We start from the raw sequence: 20,707 nt of genomic DNA, 5'->3' as shown, positions 1-20,707 counted from the left end.
AAAAAAAATTGAAAAAAAAGAATTACATAAAAAAAAATTGTTTCCTTTCCATTGTGTAACAATAGAGAAAACCTAAGAAAAAAAAATGCTACATTGACTGCATTATTATAGTGTGTATAATTACTTTTTTCTTTTAAATACTTTTTTAAAGCTTTTTTAAATTGTAATTTCATGTTAAATAGTAATTAAGCATCTGGTGTATGCCACATTATACTACTAGCCATCTAGTACGATCATAGTAACGAGAGTAAGATTATGTGAATTGCTCTGTAAATAGTTTCAAAATGTCATCAGCAGCAGCTGAGTATCTGTCGAGGGCTGCGCACGCGCCGTCGGTCGCCCGTGCACCTGTGCGCATACCGTTCGGACTGGTTCAGTTTGCAATAACCAATTGGTGCGTCACTGTTACTATGCCTATTATCTATAGCAGCTCGTATGAGTTAGAGCCCTAGAAAATATTTAAAAGTGAACATCTAAAGGTTAAGTTCGATGTTGACGTAAGGCCGGCTGTCTAATTGACAGATGCTGTCAGACGGTGACGGTGGATCCGTTGTTTAACTGATTATGACACCTGGTATGAACGACTTGTCTGGACTGGTGTCACATGAGTAAAGTACTGGTGTCTCTGTTTTCTTTTCATACAATATTTTTTTAAATTTCATCGCGCTTATTATTACATGTAAGCATTACGCGTTCCGGTTTTGAATGGTAAGGGTGCGTGCTGGTGATACAGGCACATGGGACTTGTCAACTTATGTCTCAGGGTGACGGGCGCAGTAGCAGTGTCCATAAGATCTTTGCGATTAAAGCACTGAGTGATACTGCAATTGTTGTGGACAAGCGTGTCGCTTACTACCAGGCGCACGACTTGTTCGTCCCGCCACTACAAAAGAAAAAACACGTTTGCATCACGTAATGCGATTTAAAAAATTCTGTACGAAATAATTAAACTAGATTAAAAGTCCTTAAGTATATGTAGACGGTCATTATTTATCTTTATCAGTCCTATTTGTTGGCGTTGTTTTACAATCGATTTTATTAAAGCCGGAGGTTATTATGAGTTGTCATGAACCAGTCTGGAGACCTTGGATACGTGTATAGATTTAAACAGTTTCTCATTTTTATTTTACAGTCACTTTGTGCTCATTGATTAAAGCCGGAATAATATCCAGTTCGTACGTTTTATCAGTATCCAATAAAAATACAGCTATAAAACATTAAATCGTAATCGTTATTGAATAGCGTTTTGTTGTGAAAATTTTTGCATTAAAATTTATTTGTAAGTCAATGATTAAAATGTTCTATATCTTAATGCTTACCGCGCTTGCATTATCATTGGTATGCAACTAACAAACTTGAATACACTCAACGTAGCCCCGCATTCGGGAAAACCCTGTGTCGCGAGTACCATGGACACACACATAGACAACTAGAAATTACACCCAAGCTTACGAGAAAAATGAATGTAGGCCATACAAATATTTCTCTCGGCCCGGGAATTAAACCTGGGACCTTTGCGTGGCTGTCCAGCATGGTAACCGTTCGGCCACGGAGACAGTTAATAAAAGTAATTAACTTAAAAAAATAATAAAACGGCGGCCCCGCCGACTAAACGTGTAAAAGCTTTTACAGTATTTTTTTGGGTTTTTGGATTTTCCCGCTCAAAATACACCTCATATTTTTCACATAAGAATTTTCCAATTAATGCTTATTCGGTACTCCGATGTTTGTTCTACGGAAAATAATCAATAAATAATCAACAATCTCGCATGAATATTGCAAGTATGTATTTTGCACAGTATCTACTCTTGCATGTTTATAACTAACTAACCTTGTAATATTGAATCTTTAAAAATCTTTAAAATTGTAATGCATTTGTGCACTTTTAAAATGTATGACCAATTACTAGAATAATTACGTAACTACAATTATAATTGTCGCATTGACAAATCTTAACATCCATAGTAAAACAGAGTTATATTATGTTACATTTTAAAGTAAATATGTATGTAACTTTTCCCACGAATAATAGTGTAAACAATACAAGCGAACAGCCGCGAAAGTCATTTTTACGTAGCTTAAAAATTTAAAGGGTTTTTATTAATTTCCGATAAACTATCAATATTTTCGTGTTTCATATTTTAATATAATATAAGAGGCTTAAAATGTTTTTTATCTTTCATTTGGCCATACATTGTATTTATGTATCCAATCATCATTGAGTATTATTTTATAACTTTTTAGTCGCTACTGTAAAGTTGCAGTTTTTCCTTTACACGTTTATTCGGTGGGTGGGAAAAGTTTTAATATGAATAAAAATTCTGTATATTATATCAAAAGAAAGATCTTTCCTATCACCCGGACCACTACACGTATTACTTCTTACAACATCACAATGTAGAGTTGCATTTGTATGATACACATAAATCAGTATGAAATTAGAATTAGGTACATGAAGCAATTAGTCAATGCCTGACAATTTGCATAATTAATAGATAAACGATTTGTTTTGCATTATAAACGTATTTTTTTTATTACACTAGTAGGTCTTACAAACACAGTTTAACAGACAAATATGAGAACTTCCATTCACTTCTAACATCGTATATGTACCTCTATAGCAATGGAATCTGATAGTTCTAAATATCAACAATGTTGTCGAAGTTCCCAAGAGATTACGCATCGTAAGAGAACGTTAAGTAATACCCGTAATACAATCATTTCGTTATATCAAAGTTATGATGTGGAGGATTATTAGACACATGTTGTTGGATGTCGTATACACAACTTGCAGTACAGAACTCGGTATAAAATTGAATTCATTTCATATTTTTCTATTATATAGAAAATTTTCGATCGCGTCATTTTACCTACTTTATAGTTACAATTTGACCAAAACATTAATAGACTGTCTGGGAACCCAAGAGCCGGCAGCTACCTTTCTCAACGCATTAGCATAGCTGTAAAAAGGGGTAACCATACCAACATCTTGGGCAACTGGCCGCGGGACCCAATTTTATTCATATAATTTAATCCTAGTTTAAATTTCTAGTATTTAAGCTTTTATTGTACCGTACTTGTATATTTTAATTTATTGTCTAATAACTCATAAATCAATCAAACATAAAGTAATTATATGCTTGTAAACTTAATACTTTTGAAGTACTTCTTAAGAGATAACCGATGTAAAGACTATTCATTAAAGACTATTTTAACGCAAAAAATTCCAACAAAAGCCATTCCTTGCCCCACAAAAGCTAAAGTCAGAATTGAATCGTGACTCCAAGGAACCAAATCGAATAATCGACTCAATGAATTCAAAGGCGTATATGATGTATTGTAGAACAATTGCATAAAAGGCGCATTAATGCTCCAGTAAGTGATTTCCTTTTGATGCTCGATCAAAGGGCTTATTTTAGAGTGACCTCTTTTGGTTTTAAAAATAAATTTATTCCTTGATGATACGTATACTTCTAAAATAACAAATCAATATAGGTGGTAGTAGTTGTATTATATTCTGCCCTTTAATTGGAATAGATATGTAGTCTACTATGTCTAAGCTACCATGTGGTGTTAACCAGTGTTGTTGCTGATGCAGACTTTATACGCATCAGCGTATACGGATATGGTTCTTTTTTTTACTTTAACCTCAGCAGATGGTGATGAGGATGCTGATTTATATATTTAAAAAAATCTTAAAAATGTACAGATCCTTATTGAATCTATGTGAAAAAGCTTTTTTATGATTTTAATTTTTTTAATGACATTTATTAACTCAAATATGCGACTTACATAAAATCAATCAATCTGTCTAGCTTAATCATAAAGGAAATTTATTAAAGGTGAGAACGACGACAGCTGTTTTTTCGGCTTTCCATCAGTTTCTAAATGTTTGTAAATTACTCCAGCGTGCCGTCATACCCCCTTCAGGTAATGTCACGACGCGAATATCGGCACTGAATGTGTATCAGCATCGATACATGCGATAAACGCTGGTGTTAACGCGGGTAGCTAATAGAATCTACACCCTTATATACACTTAAATTTTCGCGTACCATTATACTAATACTTCTAAATAGGAATAAATGCAATTAAACAATGTAATAGGTATTTTCACACGTGCCCAGTGACAGCGGCCAGTGTAACCGGGCCGAAACGTCGGGATATTAGGTAGGTACGAAAATACCTATTAAATTGTTTAATTGCGCTCTTCTTGTTTTGAAATGTTAACATCCTTATAAATTGATTATATAATTTATTTTTAGTTGCATTAGAATTGAATGGAACAATATAAAAGGGAAGGAAGCACTCATTGTAGATAGTTCGTAGAAACTTCCGTCGGCGCCTAAACCCTCCGCAATAGAGAAAGTTAAGTCTTTCTTGACAATGCTAGTGACAGTTTTTTTTATTATACAATGTCATTACGGAACATTTTTTTATTATCGAGTGTTTCTAGGAAATTACGAAACTATTGCCAATTAGTGACATTGAATACCAAGACTTCCAAGTTGTGATACCATCGTTTTTGAATCCTATAATATCCCAGAATATAATTAATATGTTTTTGTTTTTCGTATGTCTCACTAAGCGACTTTTCTTTATATTCGTTTTAACTTTCTGAAAGTGGTCAGTTCTATTAATACTCTACATGACTCACATGTTTTAAATTGAGTTCATCGCTGCGCTCTCGAAGAAGGACAACTCGTATTTTATAATTGCACATGGGTAACGCCTAAATTGACACACTAAATACCGGTTGGAATATGGTTCTCTGCTTGTCTAATTTTGGACGATGACTAGGGCTGTGCTGGACTTATTGTTGTTGCCTTTAGAATCAAATAATAAGAACTAGACTAATAGATGACCTTAAAAAAACTTAAATAGTATACGTATCATTTCCACATTCCTGCTATCCTGGTATCCAACTCGGGTCCACGCGGATCACCTAATACAAGCCGTATTTCATAAATCTATTACTGACCCTCCCCTCTTTATTTATTCAAGAAGTCGTCACATTTTTATGAAATAATTTTAATTTTAATCTGTTTGAATTCACAAGAGTGCACGCTGCAAAGGCAAATTGTTCCTCCCATAACGGATTCTGGAAATCTATAAAAAAGGTCCATGTACAAAAAGTATAACTAAAACAATTCACTAACTTCCAAACTAAAGACATTTCTTCTCAACAATATGATCTCGATGTATAATAGCCTATATGTATATTTAGTACCGAATTCAAATTACATTTCTATCGTGGTAATTAATATTATAATACAAACTACATTTAAGTGCAATTTGCTATACCCTGTCAGGAATCATTCGTGCTGCTATTACTATAGTATTGTAACTCACAATATGTGATATTCAAGATTATACTATTGTTGAACGTGAAATTTGATTCTCTACACGTCTATGAAACCGTCGTTAGAATATTGTAAGAAACAATTAAAAGATATCTACTTAACTCAAAAAGACAAACTTTTTGTGAGCTATTTTGAACAAAACAGTCCGTACATGAAAATTTGAAATTGTCTTCTCCTTTTTATTTTTAAATATATTTAGCAAGTAGGAAATTGTTTAGATGTCTGTAATAAACTTTAACCTATACACAAAATTGAATAATCTTTTACGGGAAGTGAGTAATTCCTATTTCATTTAGTCTGAAATAATCCAGTTTTTGAGTATTAACTCATACATAATGTATTAACATTATTGACTTAACGGTGCGATGTGATACTATTATTTAATTAGAACAACTGTATTTATACCATGGTTCTAATAAACTGTATTTATTTTATTCTACAACAAGTATTAGAAATATTTATTAACGTAGTTATGTAAGAAATAAGCGGTGCATGGATTTTAAACAAAACAAACAGTCGTAAGAGATTTCCAGAGGCAACAGATAAGCAGTTATTATCTATAATCTGAACTGAATAAAACGGGTCGCGAAACTTTATAATTGTGTAACATACCCTAGTTGACAGTAACTGCTGTGGCGATATAAAACGAACGGCTAATCAGCTCAGAGGTCGTACGGTTTCCGCCGCGAATAATAGACACGCATTATACAATGCATGGTTGTTACATAAGTCGATGCATTTGTGGGAAATGTTTTTATTCTTTACAGCTTCTGGGTAACAAGACTAGTCGTTTTCATTTTTAACTGCGATACTTTTCCATTCACATCGAGTATATAACCAGAAATAGAGACGAAATAAGGGCCATCCAGCCCTGGCAACTCATCAGGTAAATGGACCTTATTTCTTCTTTCTTCTTTTTTTCAGATAGAGGCCATCGTAATAACTCATTTAAAATGGACATTAGTTTTGCGAAAATCAATAGTTTAGAAGTTATGATTTTTCATGTAGGTACTTTTATAAACATTTTCTGCTCTAGTCACCAAAACCATTCTAATTTGAAAACTATTCCACTAAATGAATTGAAATTTGGTATGGAAGTAGTGTGACCACGTAGCTAGCATGCAATGTGGCATTTTTGTGTTTGTTTTTGATTTCGCCGTTATTTTAAACTTTTAGTTAATTTTTATTCGTTTACGAATAAATTGTTAAGTTTTCTAAAAATTCGTGAGTGAGAAAAATGGCCTATCTGAATTTGCTAATAAGCCTTAAAACCTACCTTAAGATTTGTTGTAGTGGTGTAATTATTGTAACGTCTTCAGAAATTGACATCACGTGCACTGAGTCAATAAAAACCAAAATTGACAATTTGTATCATAATCGTTATTCGAACAATTTTAACTTAATTAATTAAAAGAAAACATTAGTTCAACTAAGATTTCTTATTCAAATTCATAAATAATGCACAAAAAGTTTTGAGAGTGTGTGGGTTGAAACTTCGGAACAAAATCAAACAGCAAGAATTAATTATAAATGATTATTAAAAAGCAAACAAGAATTATTTTACAATATATTCTCAAAGTGCCTGCCTTGGTTAGCAACATATGCATAAAAAGTTTATTTTTTTAGCCTGTAAAAAGTCTGTCGATTTTCTCTTATTTTTGTTATTGCCACTTGAATTTTTTGGCGTAATTCTTACACCACTTTCCCGGACGTAAACTATGTCTTTAACGTGCCCCCCGACAAAAAAAAAATCGATCGGGTTGAGGTCCGGGGATTGTGAATTACAATGTCCTCTATCTGAAAAAAATTTTTGCACCACTAAAAACGGGCCAAAAATGTAAAAGTGATATAGGATCACTTTTAAATATCAACATTCGTTTGCGCTGAAATCACAAATTAGAAAACTGAAATAGTACAGGGTCAAGAGCACGTCAAGCTTTACACTTAAGACTTAAATCCAACTCTATGCTACTTACGATAAGAACGGTTCAAAGTACAAAGTGTCAATCTTGATGTGCTCTTCACTGTACAGCACCAGTAACTGACCTGTTGTGTACGTCTTCGTATATTCCAAAAATGTTTCGTATTTATTGTAATAATAATAGTATCTCTAACAATGGGGGCTGTTATATTCGGTGGTGTGGGAAAAACAGCAAAACATCTAATTACAAATCAAACGGAATCACATTTCATCGGTAATTAAATATTCAAGTTAAACTGGTCCATTTGAAGTGAAACAATTGACGACACCCGTCAATTGTTTCGAATTCGGGCTGGCCAATATTTCTGGTTATATGGTCAATGTCCGTTCATTTCTTAAAGAATTTTTGAATGTTTCTCTGCCACTCTGCCCTCCGTACCTGTCATAACTAACCTGATCGACATTTTAAGCGAAATTTATTAACATATCTGGGATTATCGAAACGAGATCTATAACACCCTCTAATCGGTTTTGTTATATCGTATTTCGTTTCAGTTTTATTGTTAAGCAAAATTAGAGTAATTAACATTTTTTACTAGCAAAAAAATATTTAGGTGCCAATACTTAGAAAGTTTCCGAAATACAAATGCGTTAGTTATGACAAGGAGGGATTTTTGCGATCAGATCTTTGCGATTTTAACTTATCATGAGTCACGCGTCTTAAAACGGTTTTCGTAAAAGTTTTTGTTTTACAATTTTTTATAAATTATCCAAATTTAAAAAAAAAATAGTGGATGAAAATACCCGCAGTTTAGGGTTACCTTGTGTCTCTAAAACGCGTGACAGGTTAATTAGTGAGTATCTCTTTCATTTATAAAATTATTAATACAATAGATCGATGACTCGGTAGTTTGCACATCCTTGCACCTTTAGTTTATTTAAATTTGGTTCTAATTACTCATCAAGTATATCATGTTGCTCATAAACAATGAATGTTTATTATTAGAAAATGGTTTCCAATGAAAACAAAAGTCTACGTTCGTAATTCTTTCACTATGTTCTCCTTTAATCGTTGCTACGTTCATTTCTCTGCCGACAAAATATATTATTTCAAAATGAAATGTTATATCCATCAAATTGATATTTTATTATAGCGAAGCCGTTTCAAGTTAATTGTGCGGCTTTCACCGGGCAGGGCCCGTTTCACCGGTAGCGCCTACACGATTTGGAAAACAGCTAGGTATTTAATTTTGTTAATAACGAGAGAGATTTATGCATAATAAATATGTAAGCAATAACTGCGGATGTGGTATACGTTTGGCTTAAAATTGTTTATTTTTAACATTGGTTTATTAGCAGTAGAGCTCCTTGTGAAAGAGTTCGTCCAGGGCGGTACGACAGTAAGGTGACAATCTTACCTATTTCTGTCGCCAAGTAATAATGCGAGTAACTGCTATCGCTTACATAGGCGTGTCACTTAACACCAATAGGGCTAGCACGACAGGGTGCGACTAGCGCGAGAGCGACATAAAGTGCGAGATACTGCTATTCTCACATAGAGATGTCGCGCTTTATGTTGGTCTCGCGCTAGTCGCGCCCTATAGTGCTACCCCTGTAGGCCATCACTTGGTATCATAAAAAACATTATACTGAGACATGAAAAATGGATTCTGTATTGCATCGTGCTGCTGGTGCACTGAAATAACAATGCTCATATCACAATTGCTTTATCTCTCAGAGGTCTTTCTATCTCAATATGATGATGATAGGTTACACAATAAAGGTTCATTTACATACACTACTGCGTAAATATTGTTATGTATTGTTAAGTATTGATTCTTTCTCGTGAGAACGCGACAGATCCAAGTTTATGAGTAATGCTCTATCAGTTGGACAATAATATGCACGTAGGTATAACTGCTTCCAATATGAATTCATTTTCTGATAAATAAAAAGTATATACATCCAGTTTCTTTAAAACACTATTATATTTTGAAATGCGCTTCCAATTATTATTTTTAATGAAAAGACATTATCTTAAAATGGCCCACACTCTTCGCACTTTACCTCTGCTGCACACTGTATAACTTTATTATGTGCTACTTAATGGAAACCATAAAAATGTCGAAAAAACGAACATGCCTTGAGCATCTTTTACGGCCCAATTGTAACTCATAACCAGTCACTCAGTGACTGGGTAATAAAAAGCACTTCCCAACAAAATTGTATTATAATATGATTAAATGAACTGAACTTAAGGTACGTTTGCAGAAATTAAGGTTAGGCGTAGGCACAGCAAAAATTTGTGGAACAAAATTAACTCCTTATTTATGCTGCATATACAAAAATTATTCGAATGACTAAAGTTGTCTCTAAATATAGCTAGAATAATATAACTTTTTTCTACTACACGAAAGTCTTTTGATTTATGACTTACTCTCATTCAGCTTGCATACTACGTTGTAAGGTTGTGCGTTAGTAATTTGTATTCAAAGCACATCGCTGCTGCACGCCGAGACTGGAGACTTTATTTCTCAGTAAGTTCTTTAGCGAAGTGCTCGTCAGCCTACATAATCATCTCTCAAACTGTCCATATTTCCGCCCAAACAATAAAGGCTACTAATATTATCGCCCACACGGTATTTTTTGTGACGGAAAGTTTTATTGTTCCTTCCTTTATCACACGTGAATGATATTAGCATTTAATATGAGAAGTGTGATAAAATCTTAACAAGTCCTTATTTGCAAAAGAAAGAAAAGCGTACTACCCAACGGTATATGGTACGGAAATATACTTGTAAACCTATGCATTTGTGGTAAATTGCATAATACAGGATTCTCACGGCCTTTAGAGGGCTAGCTCAATGCCAACGCACTTAAGTTACACCGTGGAATGATATAATTAGCGTTTAGTACTCGAGTTCATGTAAGCATGCCTTAGTGGGGCGACGCCCTATAGGCCCGACCGGCAACTGACCTTTATCATCCACCTCCTGCAACGTATTACTGAATTCCGACTTTTTCTAGTTAGGCAACTTCGAATAGTTTCGAGGTGCCTCCTTGATTGATGGTGCTCTGCAATGTTCATGATTTATTATACTTACGATTTGTCAGTTATTCATTTTGTGTTTGATTGAGAAGCGTTTAGCACACGACTTGATTTGGTTTCGTAATCGAACGGGTAAAGGTTAATGAGTCTACAACGATCAAATGCGTTTGACATTTGAAAAGAGCGTATTGCGTACGAAAAAAACATGCAATGGAAATTATTTTCATGTAAGCAGACTATCGAATTTGATACAATTGTGACGTCACCCATTTACTGTAGAGTATGACCAAAATAATCTGCGATTGTACATTGTTTTAATGAAACAATAACCTTCAAGGCAAACTACCACTGACTTGTTATCATTTAAATCTGTTCCTGAGATCTTAAAACGTGAATTAAAATATGAAAATAATGAAAAAAATTTACGTTTGAAATCATGTATATGCTAATGGTAACACGTTTCGGGTTAACACTGAGCAATATGACTTATTTATATATATGTACATAATTTATGTATACACATAGGTATGCCGATGTTGTGAGACAAATTTTTTTGTGACATGTATTTGATGTAGCCGCTGTCGCTAAGAGCGTTTGTTTATAAATAAACAGTATTGCAAGATTACAGCGACCTCGGTGGCTGATGTCGCGGCGTCTCGGCGCGACCGGTTGATGTTCGCGCTTCTCGTTTGTTTATTTCGATTCGAGCCCATTGTTCCATAGACTCAGGCGCATCACGCGTCTCGTGTGAGCCGCGACTATTCCTCCCACGCACTCACCACGCTCGTGTCTTGTTACTACTAAAAGTCTACTATTTTAAGGACGGAATGTCGTAATTAATTGAAAGCTTACTCCAAAAACAACAAGAAAACTGTTTTCGTTTAATACCCTTTATTTATAATTTAAAAAATAATGTATTTATAATTTTAACAAATTAGTGGAGTCATTTCACAAAAAATAGTTGAATATAAATTTGTATTGATCTTTTTATGTTAAAATTCCCAACGTACATTCTCTTCAAGCTATTTAATATTTTTTTCATGAGCTTGATTTGCTAACCATAATACCTTAGTTAACACCACTAATGATCTCAGTTTCATTTACAAGTGAGTACCTATTTATCTTCACTTCAGTGAGGTCAATGCAACTTGGTCAATTAAAAACTAGTTTCCCTGGGTTTACGTATTGACATAGACGTAAGATATAAATGCTTAAATGCGTTATTCAGGATCGAAGCTCGCGCAAGTGTTGCTGTGGAAACCACGTACATCGATTGAACGGTTGTATAATGTTATTATAAGCCAGGTTGAGGAACGGGTCTTACTCGTTTGCAGGACGAGTTGTAAACACTGCTTTGATATGCTTAAGAGCATTAAATCTTCGCCCGCAGCAAGGTTTTTAACAAGACGCCACTGGATTTGCTACCCGTGCATTATCTTAAGAACTATCTGAAGATCGTTGTCCCAAGGTATTTGTACGTGTTATAGATAACCAATGATTATTGCTTTGGGTGGTCTGGTTTCTAATAGGTGTCGTTAGCACAGCTGCAAGAGGAAGTTTTCGCATTATAATAATTTCCTTACATTGCCAGCTCAACACGTCTCTCGTGCCAAGCATACTAATGTCGAGTCAGGTGTTTGTGCTTTTATATTAAGTTAGAAATTATTGAACATGGAATTTGGTTTTTGTAGTTTAGAACCATATTATATTTTGTGGTATACTAGAATACAAATATGAAATTTGCTAGGTATAGTACACGTTACAATGAAAGAAAGAAAGAAACATTTATTCGGCTATTCACAAATAATATTACAACATAACAAGTAACACAAGATTTGTTAAAAAAACAAAAAGAATATAACTAATAGAATAAAAAGTAAAGTTCACAATGTTAGTCGAAAAGGTTAGCCAGCTCAGTCTTGTGCTGAGCAGAGCCTCAGCCTGTTTTTCAGCTGGACCCTAAGAGGAGATACATGGTTTCAAATACATAACATACAAATGTTAAATATTTAAAACCAAGAGTAAAATAAAATAAAATTACAAGACAAGTTACAACATGATAAAACTAATTAAAAACGAGAATATAATTATAATTAAAAGTGATTCTATAAATGTGCATTGTGGCCTTAATGAAGCTATATATTACAATGTAAATAATAAAAATGTTCATAATAATAATGTCTGAGATATAATTGAAATAAACAGCCCGATACAGAAATACGTTACGTTAAGTTAGTTGGCATGACTTATCAGGGTTTTTAGAAAACAAAAATAACTAATTCCGTTGGTAGAACGCTTGCCTTAGATTGGCCAGAATCGTGTTCTGTCAGATCGAGAGATTTTTTCTTTGTGTTCGATCTTTGTTATTATCAATTATATATTAAGCAACGTCACATACGTTGCTCTGATCCCAAAGTAAGTATAAGTAAAGCACTTGTGTTTTGGAAATCGGAAACAACGACGGTACCATAGGCACCCAGACCCGAGACAATATAGAAAAGTTAGTTTTCTACATTGACCCGGCCGGGGATCGAACCCGAGACCTGAGAGATGACGACTCCATGAAAACCTGTGTGCAAGCCACTCGACCACGGAGGTCGATCAATAATAATTATAACAAATATAATAATTATAACCATTGACTTACAAATAAATGGACGGCGGATCTAATACAAAAACCACGAAAAAATGTCCCAAGTCAACCTATATAAACGTAGTGACATGTAAAGGAATATGAAAAAGCTAAAACGTTAGATTTAAATTGTAATGTCATCGCAGTACTGTCTAATTTTGCTTGCTTCGGTGTCAGGCGAACAAACGAAGACTAAAGCGTGAATGACGCTCTGTATACGATTTTAACGCCCTATAAGTTCGGACACTTTTTAGCGCGGACCCGACGTTCATAATTGTAAGTCAATGATTATAACAAACTAATTCCTTATCGAGTTCTTAGATTTTCGCGATTGTTACATATAGGAAATGAAACTATTTTTCATTAACTAAACGTTGGTTTGTTTGAAAAAAAAAACAAATACACGCGACTTAAATTCGGAAAAATTGTTTAACTTCCTAGAGTTACTTTATTAGTTATAGTTGAACCAATGCGCATTTTTCTTTAAACATTTTAGAGGTTAATATTAATCAGATATAAAATATTTCCCTAGCGTTGGCGTCAAATTAAAGCTGGCAGGTAATCCGGGCACATGGTAGGCGAGCTCGTGCGTGACTAGGAGAGGCAGTTTTGATCGCTTCAGGCCCTTTTTGAGCCACGACGGGATGTTAAAGACGTCAGTTATTTCATTACACGCTAGAGAACGGTATTTTAGCACGGAAATTGTTGCCGCGATGAGATCTTTAGGATTGTGCTTTTCAGTTAACTTTATGGTACATTAGGTTTACTTACTTACAAGACTTGTTGCTTGCTTTTGATTGCTGTTGGTTCTCTTTCAAAATTTCGCTGCGATTATAACTCGCACCGAAATTGGTGTGAACATGAGTGATTGTGGGCGTAAGTGCTTTCTACGCAATACTATTTCGCCTACCTTTAGTAGGTACTGTTGTTTGGTACACGATATATTAACAAAAACTCAAACAGGAAGCTCAATATAGGTGTTTCCTTTCTTATGCCTGGACTGGAATGTAGTTCTTACATATTTTTATTGTACGACTTAGAACATCATGTCAAAAGTATAACTACTACATTGACTCTCAAGGTAAGTTGGGGAACGTTATTGAACTTTTTGTAAGTTTTCTGTATACCTTAGACACCAAGTGCGCATGACTCAGTGTTTAATAGACTAAATGGAACGCATTAAGCAGTCGGGAGCAGTAACAAAGCTGTATGGACTTTTATTAGTTGAATGTACTTCAATTACTACAATTGACCTCATGTATAGATTACATTACTATTTATGAGGATCTTTGTTTTCTAGGTCTTTGTTTTGTAAAACCTGTAAATAAGTCGACTGCATTTATTATTTAGTCAAATTTTAGATACGTTCTTTTGCTTCTGTTTATACATATAGCACAGTTTTCCTTTTTGGTTGCTAATTGATACGTTGTTTGTTTCGGTGACTCAACACTACTTATTACTTAGGTGGTTAGAAATGACAGCAGATTAATTGTTGTTTGGTCTGTAGGTATGAGTTATCGCTGTATGAAGAGTTCGGGACATCAGTTTTGATGTCGCTGCGATTTATTCGTTTTTCTGCGACTATCGCAGAGATGAACGTCGTGACTCTATTATGTAATCGAAAGATATAACGGTCTTGCGTTCCGCTATTTGAATTTTAAATCTTAAAAGGAAAGATTGTTAACTTGAGTTGGATTTATGGGTACGTATTATAAGTGTAATGCTATAGAGGGTGAAGAATTATCATTAGAAAACAAGTTCTTTATTGATATATTAGACATTCGTTTCGTTGTCACGTAATCTGTGTGAATTTATTACATGTGACATGATTATACACCTTTCACTTTAAAAAAATAACGTATCGACACAGCGCAATATTTGATCAAAATTTTAATGAGATAAAAAAGAGACTTTTTTAAATAGTTAAGATGTGTTGCACAATTTTTAGTAAATAAATATAAATATATTACACAACATCACAAATGTTGTTCTGGTCCCAAACTATATAACTAAAGCACTTGTGCTGTGGAAATCGGAAACAAGACGGTACCACACCACAAACTCCCAGACCCGAGACAATAGAAAAGTTAGTTTTCTGCATTGACCGAGGAACGAATCCGGGATCTCAGAGATGGCGACGTTATGAAAACTAGTGTGGAAACCTCTCGACTACGGAGGTCGTCAAAATATATTTGTAACGTAATGCACTTCGTTTAATGTAGTCTTAAGTAATTCGATGAAATATTCGTCGTTTCTAAAATGCTTATTTAGTAGCATCAATATGTCTGTGTCGGCCGATCGTTTCGTTCTATTAGTTGGTTTAGTCCGTTGACTTTCTACAAACCTAATTTACTTTGTAGTAATGTATTTTATATCGCCACATTTCTATGCTTCGTGTATGGGTATTGTATTGTATTGTTTTAACTCGATAATCATTATAATTAAAGTTCTCCCCAAAGATATCCGTGAAATAAGGTCTATAGCCATTCTATTGTGAGTTGCATTCGCAAACCTTATTTGGTGTGTAATTGTTTTAATTTCTGTTAATCCGCTTGCAGACGGCGCGCCGAGTGCAGCGAGTGGGGCCGCGCTGGGGGTGCCGCCGTCCTGGGAGCCGTTCTACTGCGTCCTGCAGCAGGACCGTCGCACCCTCACTGCCTACACCAGCGAGGAACTTGCTGTGAGTCTCACACTATGTCTCATAATAGAATGTAATCCATGGTACTGCATGTACACCTCCTGCGAATAAGTTTTAAATGAGTTGTTTGTTTTACTACCATGATATTCAGTTTTTTTTTATTTAATAATTGTAAAGAAAACACAAAAACACATTTACTAATAAGGAAAACGAAAACAAAGGGTACTGCTTATTTCGAACAGAAATTTCTTACTGCAGACCTAAATACAGGAGACTATAATTACAATAACGGGTTTACGTGCACAACAAAACAAAAATTATGATTACAAAAAACAATATCAATAACATTAAATTATTAAACTTTATGAATATTTACTTAGATAACTACATAGGGCGCACTATAAGTTTCCGAAATTGGCCACTTACATAAACAATATTTAAAAAGTAATTACAACATTTGAAAATGGAATTTTTTGGCTGTAGAATACAGTTCGTTTCATCTGACTGTCACTTGTTTTTACATTGTGGCATCATTTTAGAAATTAGATGTTTACTTCACCACGGATTTAACTCGTGAAAATTTTCCTATTATGATTATCTACGACTTTAAGTGTAATTGAATAGCTCAGCGGAGCTTCGCTCGGTTTCAAACTGCTTTTGGCGATGAAGCACCATGCAAAACGACTATGTATAGCTGGTTTGCAGAATTCAAACGCGGTCGTGTGAATCTCAGTGACGAATTTCGTGACGATCGCCTGTGCACTGCTGTGAACAACAAAAACATCGATGCTGTGCGCCGTATGATCAAAACCGACAGACATGTGACATACCATGAGATTTATTAGGCATAGGCATGAGTCAAATACATATAATCAATACTACACAAACATTTGGGTGTGAAAAAGCTGTGCTCTCGTTGGATCCCACACAATTTAAATGAGGCTCAAAAAACGAATCGTGTGACTTGGTGCAATGCCATGCTTACCAGATTCAGCGAAGGGGCGTCAAATTTGGTGTGGGACATAGTAAACGGTGACGAAACATGGATTTATAGTTACGATCCCAAAACAAAGCAGCAATCGAGCGTATGGGTCTTTCTAGATGAGCCGAAACCAACCACAGTGTCGCGCGTGCAAAGTGCCTCTAAGCGGATGATTGCTTCTTTTTTTAATAAAACTGAACACGTGGCTACTGTTGCTTTGGAGAATCGTTGTACCGTGATTAGTGATTGGTGCACGACCATTTGTTTGCCGGAAGTTATTGACAAACTCCGTAAAAATAACCGTAAACGCCGTATCATCTTGCACCACGATAATGCCAGTTCTCACATGGCCAAACAGACAAATGAATTTTTGAAGGTGAACAACGTTGACCTTATGATTTGCCTGGTGACTTGTAGCACAGGTGTTAAGCCTATAGCAAGCACCAGCTCCTACAAAATAATGTTCTAAAATTACTAAGATTGTTTATGTACTTCCTATTTGTTGTTGTATTTTGTGGAGAAATAAAAAGTATTATTATTATTATTATGAGCCATCCCGCGTACAGTCCCGACCTGGCCCCTTGTGACTTATTTATTTCCAAAAATTAAGAACCAGTTACACGGCAACGATTTCATCACCTGAAGAGAGTGTCGAAGAGTATGAAAAATATGTTTCAGATTTTGTCACGGCGGAGTGGCATAAATGTTTTCAAAATTGGTTCATTCGTATGGAAAAGTGCATTAACGCTAACGGAGAATATTTTGAGAAACAATAAATTCATTTCTGACCATTTATAGTATTTTTTTCTTATTCATTCTTGAAACTTATAGTGCGCCACACGTACATATTTCGTACTATAATACGTACAATATGGATGGAACAGTCGATAAATAGTGCTTTTTAACTCTCATTTTGAAATTTTTTCTTGTGAAATTATTCCACTAGTTTGTTATAATTATTAAATAAAGATTTGCAACAAGCACATAGAAAAATTTATAACATATGCTAATTTGTTTTGTAGCTCAGTTTGGGGAGTGTCAGGCACTGTGTGCTGAAGACGCTGGTTCGAATCCAGCCGGATCGAAGGATGTTCGATCTTTGTATTAATAATTATTTCCGTTACTGTACAAAGCATTTTTATAGAATTCTAAAAATATTTTTATTGTTATTCAATGAGAGTGGAAACGAATGGAAATTTTAAGCCACTTCTACTTTAATATGAAATGACTTAAAAATGTCTAAAAGGTGCAATTTTCAATAAAATAGTAGTATAGTAGCTTTACTTTTACGACATATTGTTGATTAATCGGAATGGAATGAAATAATCCTTACAAACATGTTTTATTGCTTATTGCTACATCCAGTTCCAGATACATCGTATAATGTGTTCCAATACATCAACTAACGGACAAAGTCGATTGCCCTCAAACATCGTATTTTTTTTCCTTTTAATTGGCAGCTGTTACGGATAGTGTCTTTCACATTAAATTGGCATTAGCTTGTAAAAAATGTTTTCAAGAATGTAGAACTATTTTTTTATTGTTCTGTAATCAAGCTAGTCAAAAGTGGACGTGGTAATTACTAAGTTTGATGTCAATAGGGCGTGGCTAACGAAAATATGTGTATTTGTGGAACACTCCATATACTCTTGATACATCAGTAATATTTTAAACGAATTCTTTCGTTCCGCTTGATTTATTATTTCATTCATTAGCTTACAGTGCGGGCGATAAATAAAAACATAGGTAATGATTATTGTCTCTATAGTTTTATTCCATTTTGAGTGTTGCACGTAATGACGATTCGTTAGTTTCGAAAAACAAATTGGAATTTCGTTTGGTTCTGCTTTGTTGATCATGATTGGATTTTCTTATTTGGCTTTCGATTGCAATTTTTTTGCTGAGAATTACAACCCTACTGCACGTTTTTTTTTTAATATGACTTTATAAAGCTATTAAGTGCTAAAGCTATTGAATTTATTTGATGTGGTATGGTGTGCTCCCGTACTTGTAACTTCCTGAATGCTTTAAGAAGGGAACTAATTCCGGATTATATTTTTAGATCCCCAGTAGGGTTGATATTGAATTAAAAATAATGAAAAAATATTGAAAGATTCTCTTTTCGCAAATGTTGTTATACTTATTCCCTGTAATGTTAGTTGCCAGTTGTTGTTAATCAGTATGCAGTAACGTTGCGGTTTGGATTTTTTCATAATCAAACCAGAAACTCAAAAATTTGTTTTTGAAGCGCATGTGCCGTTCGCCTTTCTTCAAATTGCATACCAAATTTTGGTCCATTTAGCAAACAATTTGAAGGAATACATTTATAGACAATGTTAAAATTGATTGTAGGAAGTTGGCAACCCTCTTATGAGTGAAAGTCTTGAGTGCATGCGTGCGCGCCCAGCGTTCAATGCGTTTGCGCCGCGTTGTTTTGGGTTGATTATGATCATTATGATAATTCTTACAAATTAAGTGAGATGTTACATTACATTGTATAACTATACGGTCACCGTTCTCTGGCTCAATTCCGATATTAGTCGAATACGAATCGTATTGTTCTTGTTCTCAGAACTTGGTCCCACGTCTTAAAACCACATTTTGTTTTATAATTGTATTGAACGTGGGTAGACCAATAATTGAAATTATTTAAATCCATGAGTCATATCTATTTTCGTCATCGTATTGACGGCTGTTTATTTTAAAAAGTGCCATGCTTTTTGTTGCACCCAGCCCACAAACAAAACACACGCGATGTGCCCACGCATACGGCGGGCGCAGCGCCGCCGCCATCGCCTGCACTCTAAATCAAAATTAACATAACGCGCAACACGGTTTATTCGCTCCACAGATTAAGACGAATAGCCATAAATACTACTTCATTTATTATACAGTGATATTATGTGCCCTTTCTTTATGCTTGTAAATAAACTTTAGTAATAAAATTTGTACACGCATCTTGAGCGAAAATCTGTCTACAATGTCATCATCTTAAGTACCCATAAATTCCGTAATGGATACTCTCTCTTGTAATAACCTATGATTAGGAGAAAATTTACAACGCATCAGACATTTGTACGCGCACGTTCGATTCGATGAGGGGTCAATGTTCCCACTAGATTAAAAAAGCACGATGCATTCATTATCCATACGCGCATTTTATGTTGTAATCATTGTTGGTACCTAAATCTAAACCAGTACCACTACATCAAACGTAACCCTTGTATCCCGTGGTTAAAACACTCATATGTCCTAATAAAGTGACACATTTAATCAGAGACAGGACGTCTTGAACAATGAGAGCGGAAAGACGAACTGTTGGGTTCCGCTTCTCACGAAGATGTTTGAACGGAATTACCTGGTCTTATAATCTCGGTCCATGGTTTTTTTAAAAGTCTATAGTCTTGTTGACAGACGTAATGATATTCACATAATGAAAAGATGTAAGTTCACATGTTACGTCCCTAAAACACATGTCTTCCTTAATGTATGGAATGCTTCCTGAGATTCTATGTGATTACGCTTTTTGTGTGGTTTCTTGTTGACGTAGATAACGTCAAATAATTTGATTATTTCTACGTAAAAGTTACTTAATTTTTTAGTCATTTAAACTTTGAATTATAAAGTAAAGAAAGGGGGTGGTATAATTCTAACAATGAGTTGTACAATGCTTTGTTCTCAGTTTGTTTATACCCGATTGTTTAGATGTTTTATTCCTGTACTTTTATATTAATGTTTTTTTTGTATTGTTACACGCAACCGGATAGTCTTTTCCTGGATTCTATGTGGATAAGGTAAGACGTGTGTGTATTGTCGCTAAATTCATCGTATTTCATTCATGATTTCATTACATCACTAAATTGTAGATATTCTATTTCACAAGGTAACTACGTTTGTATTTTTAATTTTTATTTTAGTCACCTAACATTTGCAAGTACTTTTGTTTAACTAAATGTTTAAAGTTTAACAAGTAATAAATCCATCTTCGAAACGCGCCGGAAATGTGCAGCAAACATGCAGCAAATAAAATTTTAAACCCATAAACAAATGACAGTTTGCTTCCGATTCTTAAAAGTTGGTTATGGTGGTGTAAATAGCAGCACATTTGCTGGATGATGTCAT

General features: G+C 34.6%; 1 protein-coding gene across 3 annotated transcripts in view; it reads left to right on the top strand.

Annotated features, from left to right (window-relative positions):
• Nucleotides 1–20,707, top strand: part of LOC113233135 (probable Ras GTPase-activating protein) — a 191,124-nt gene that overhangs the window by 56,065 nt on the left and 114,352 nt on the right. For 2 of the 3 annotated variants that reach the window (XM_026468135.1, XM_026468138.1), the window contains 2 exons: nucleotides 15,524–15,645; nucleotides 20,353–20,379. In XM_026468135.1, the coding sequence (XP_026323920.1) occupies nucleotides 15,524–15,645; nucleotides 20,353–20,379 (149 nt within the window). The remainder of the gene's footprint in view (nucleotides 1–15,523; nucleotides 15,646–20,352; nucleotides 20,380–20,707) is intronic. The other variant, XM_026468136.1, reaches the window with a different exon arrangement.

This window comes from Hyposmocoma kahamanoa, unplaced genomic scaffold (genome assembly GCF_003589595.1).
Source record: "Hyposmocoma kahamanoa isolate Upper Pololo Valley unplaced genomic scaffold, ASM358959v1 78, whole genome shotgun sequence".
Lineage (NCBI taxonomy): Eukaryota > Metazoa > Arthropoda > Insecta > Lepidoptera > Cosmopterigidae > Hyposmocoma > Hyposmocoma kahamanoa.
Note: the sequence above shows the minus strand (reverse complement) of the source record. Positions and strands in the feature narration are given on the sequence as shown.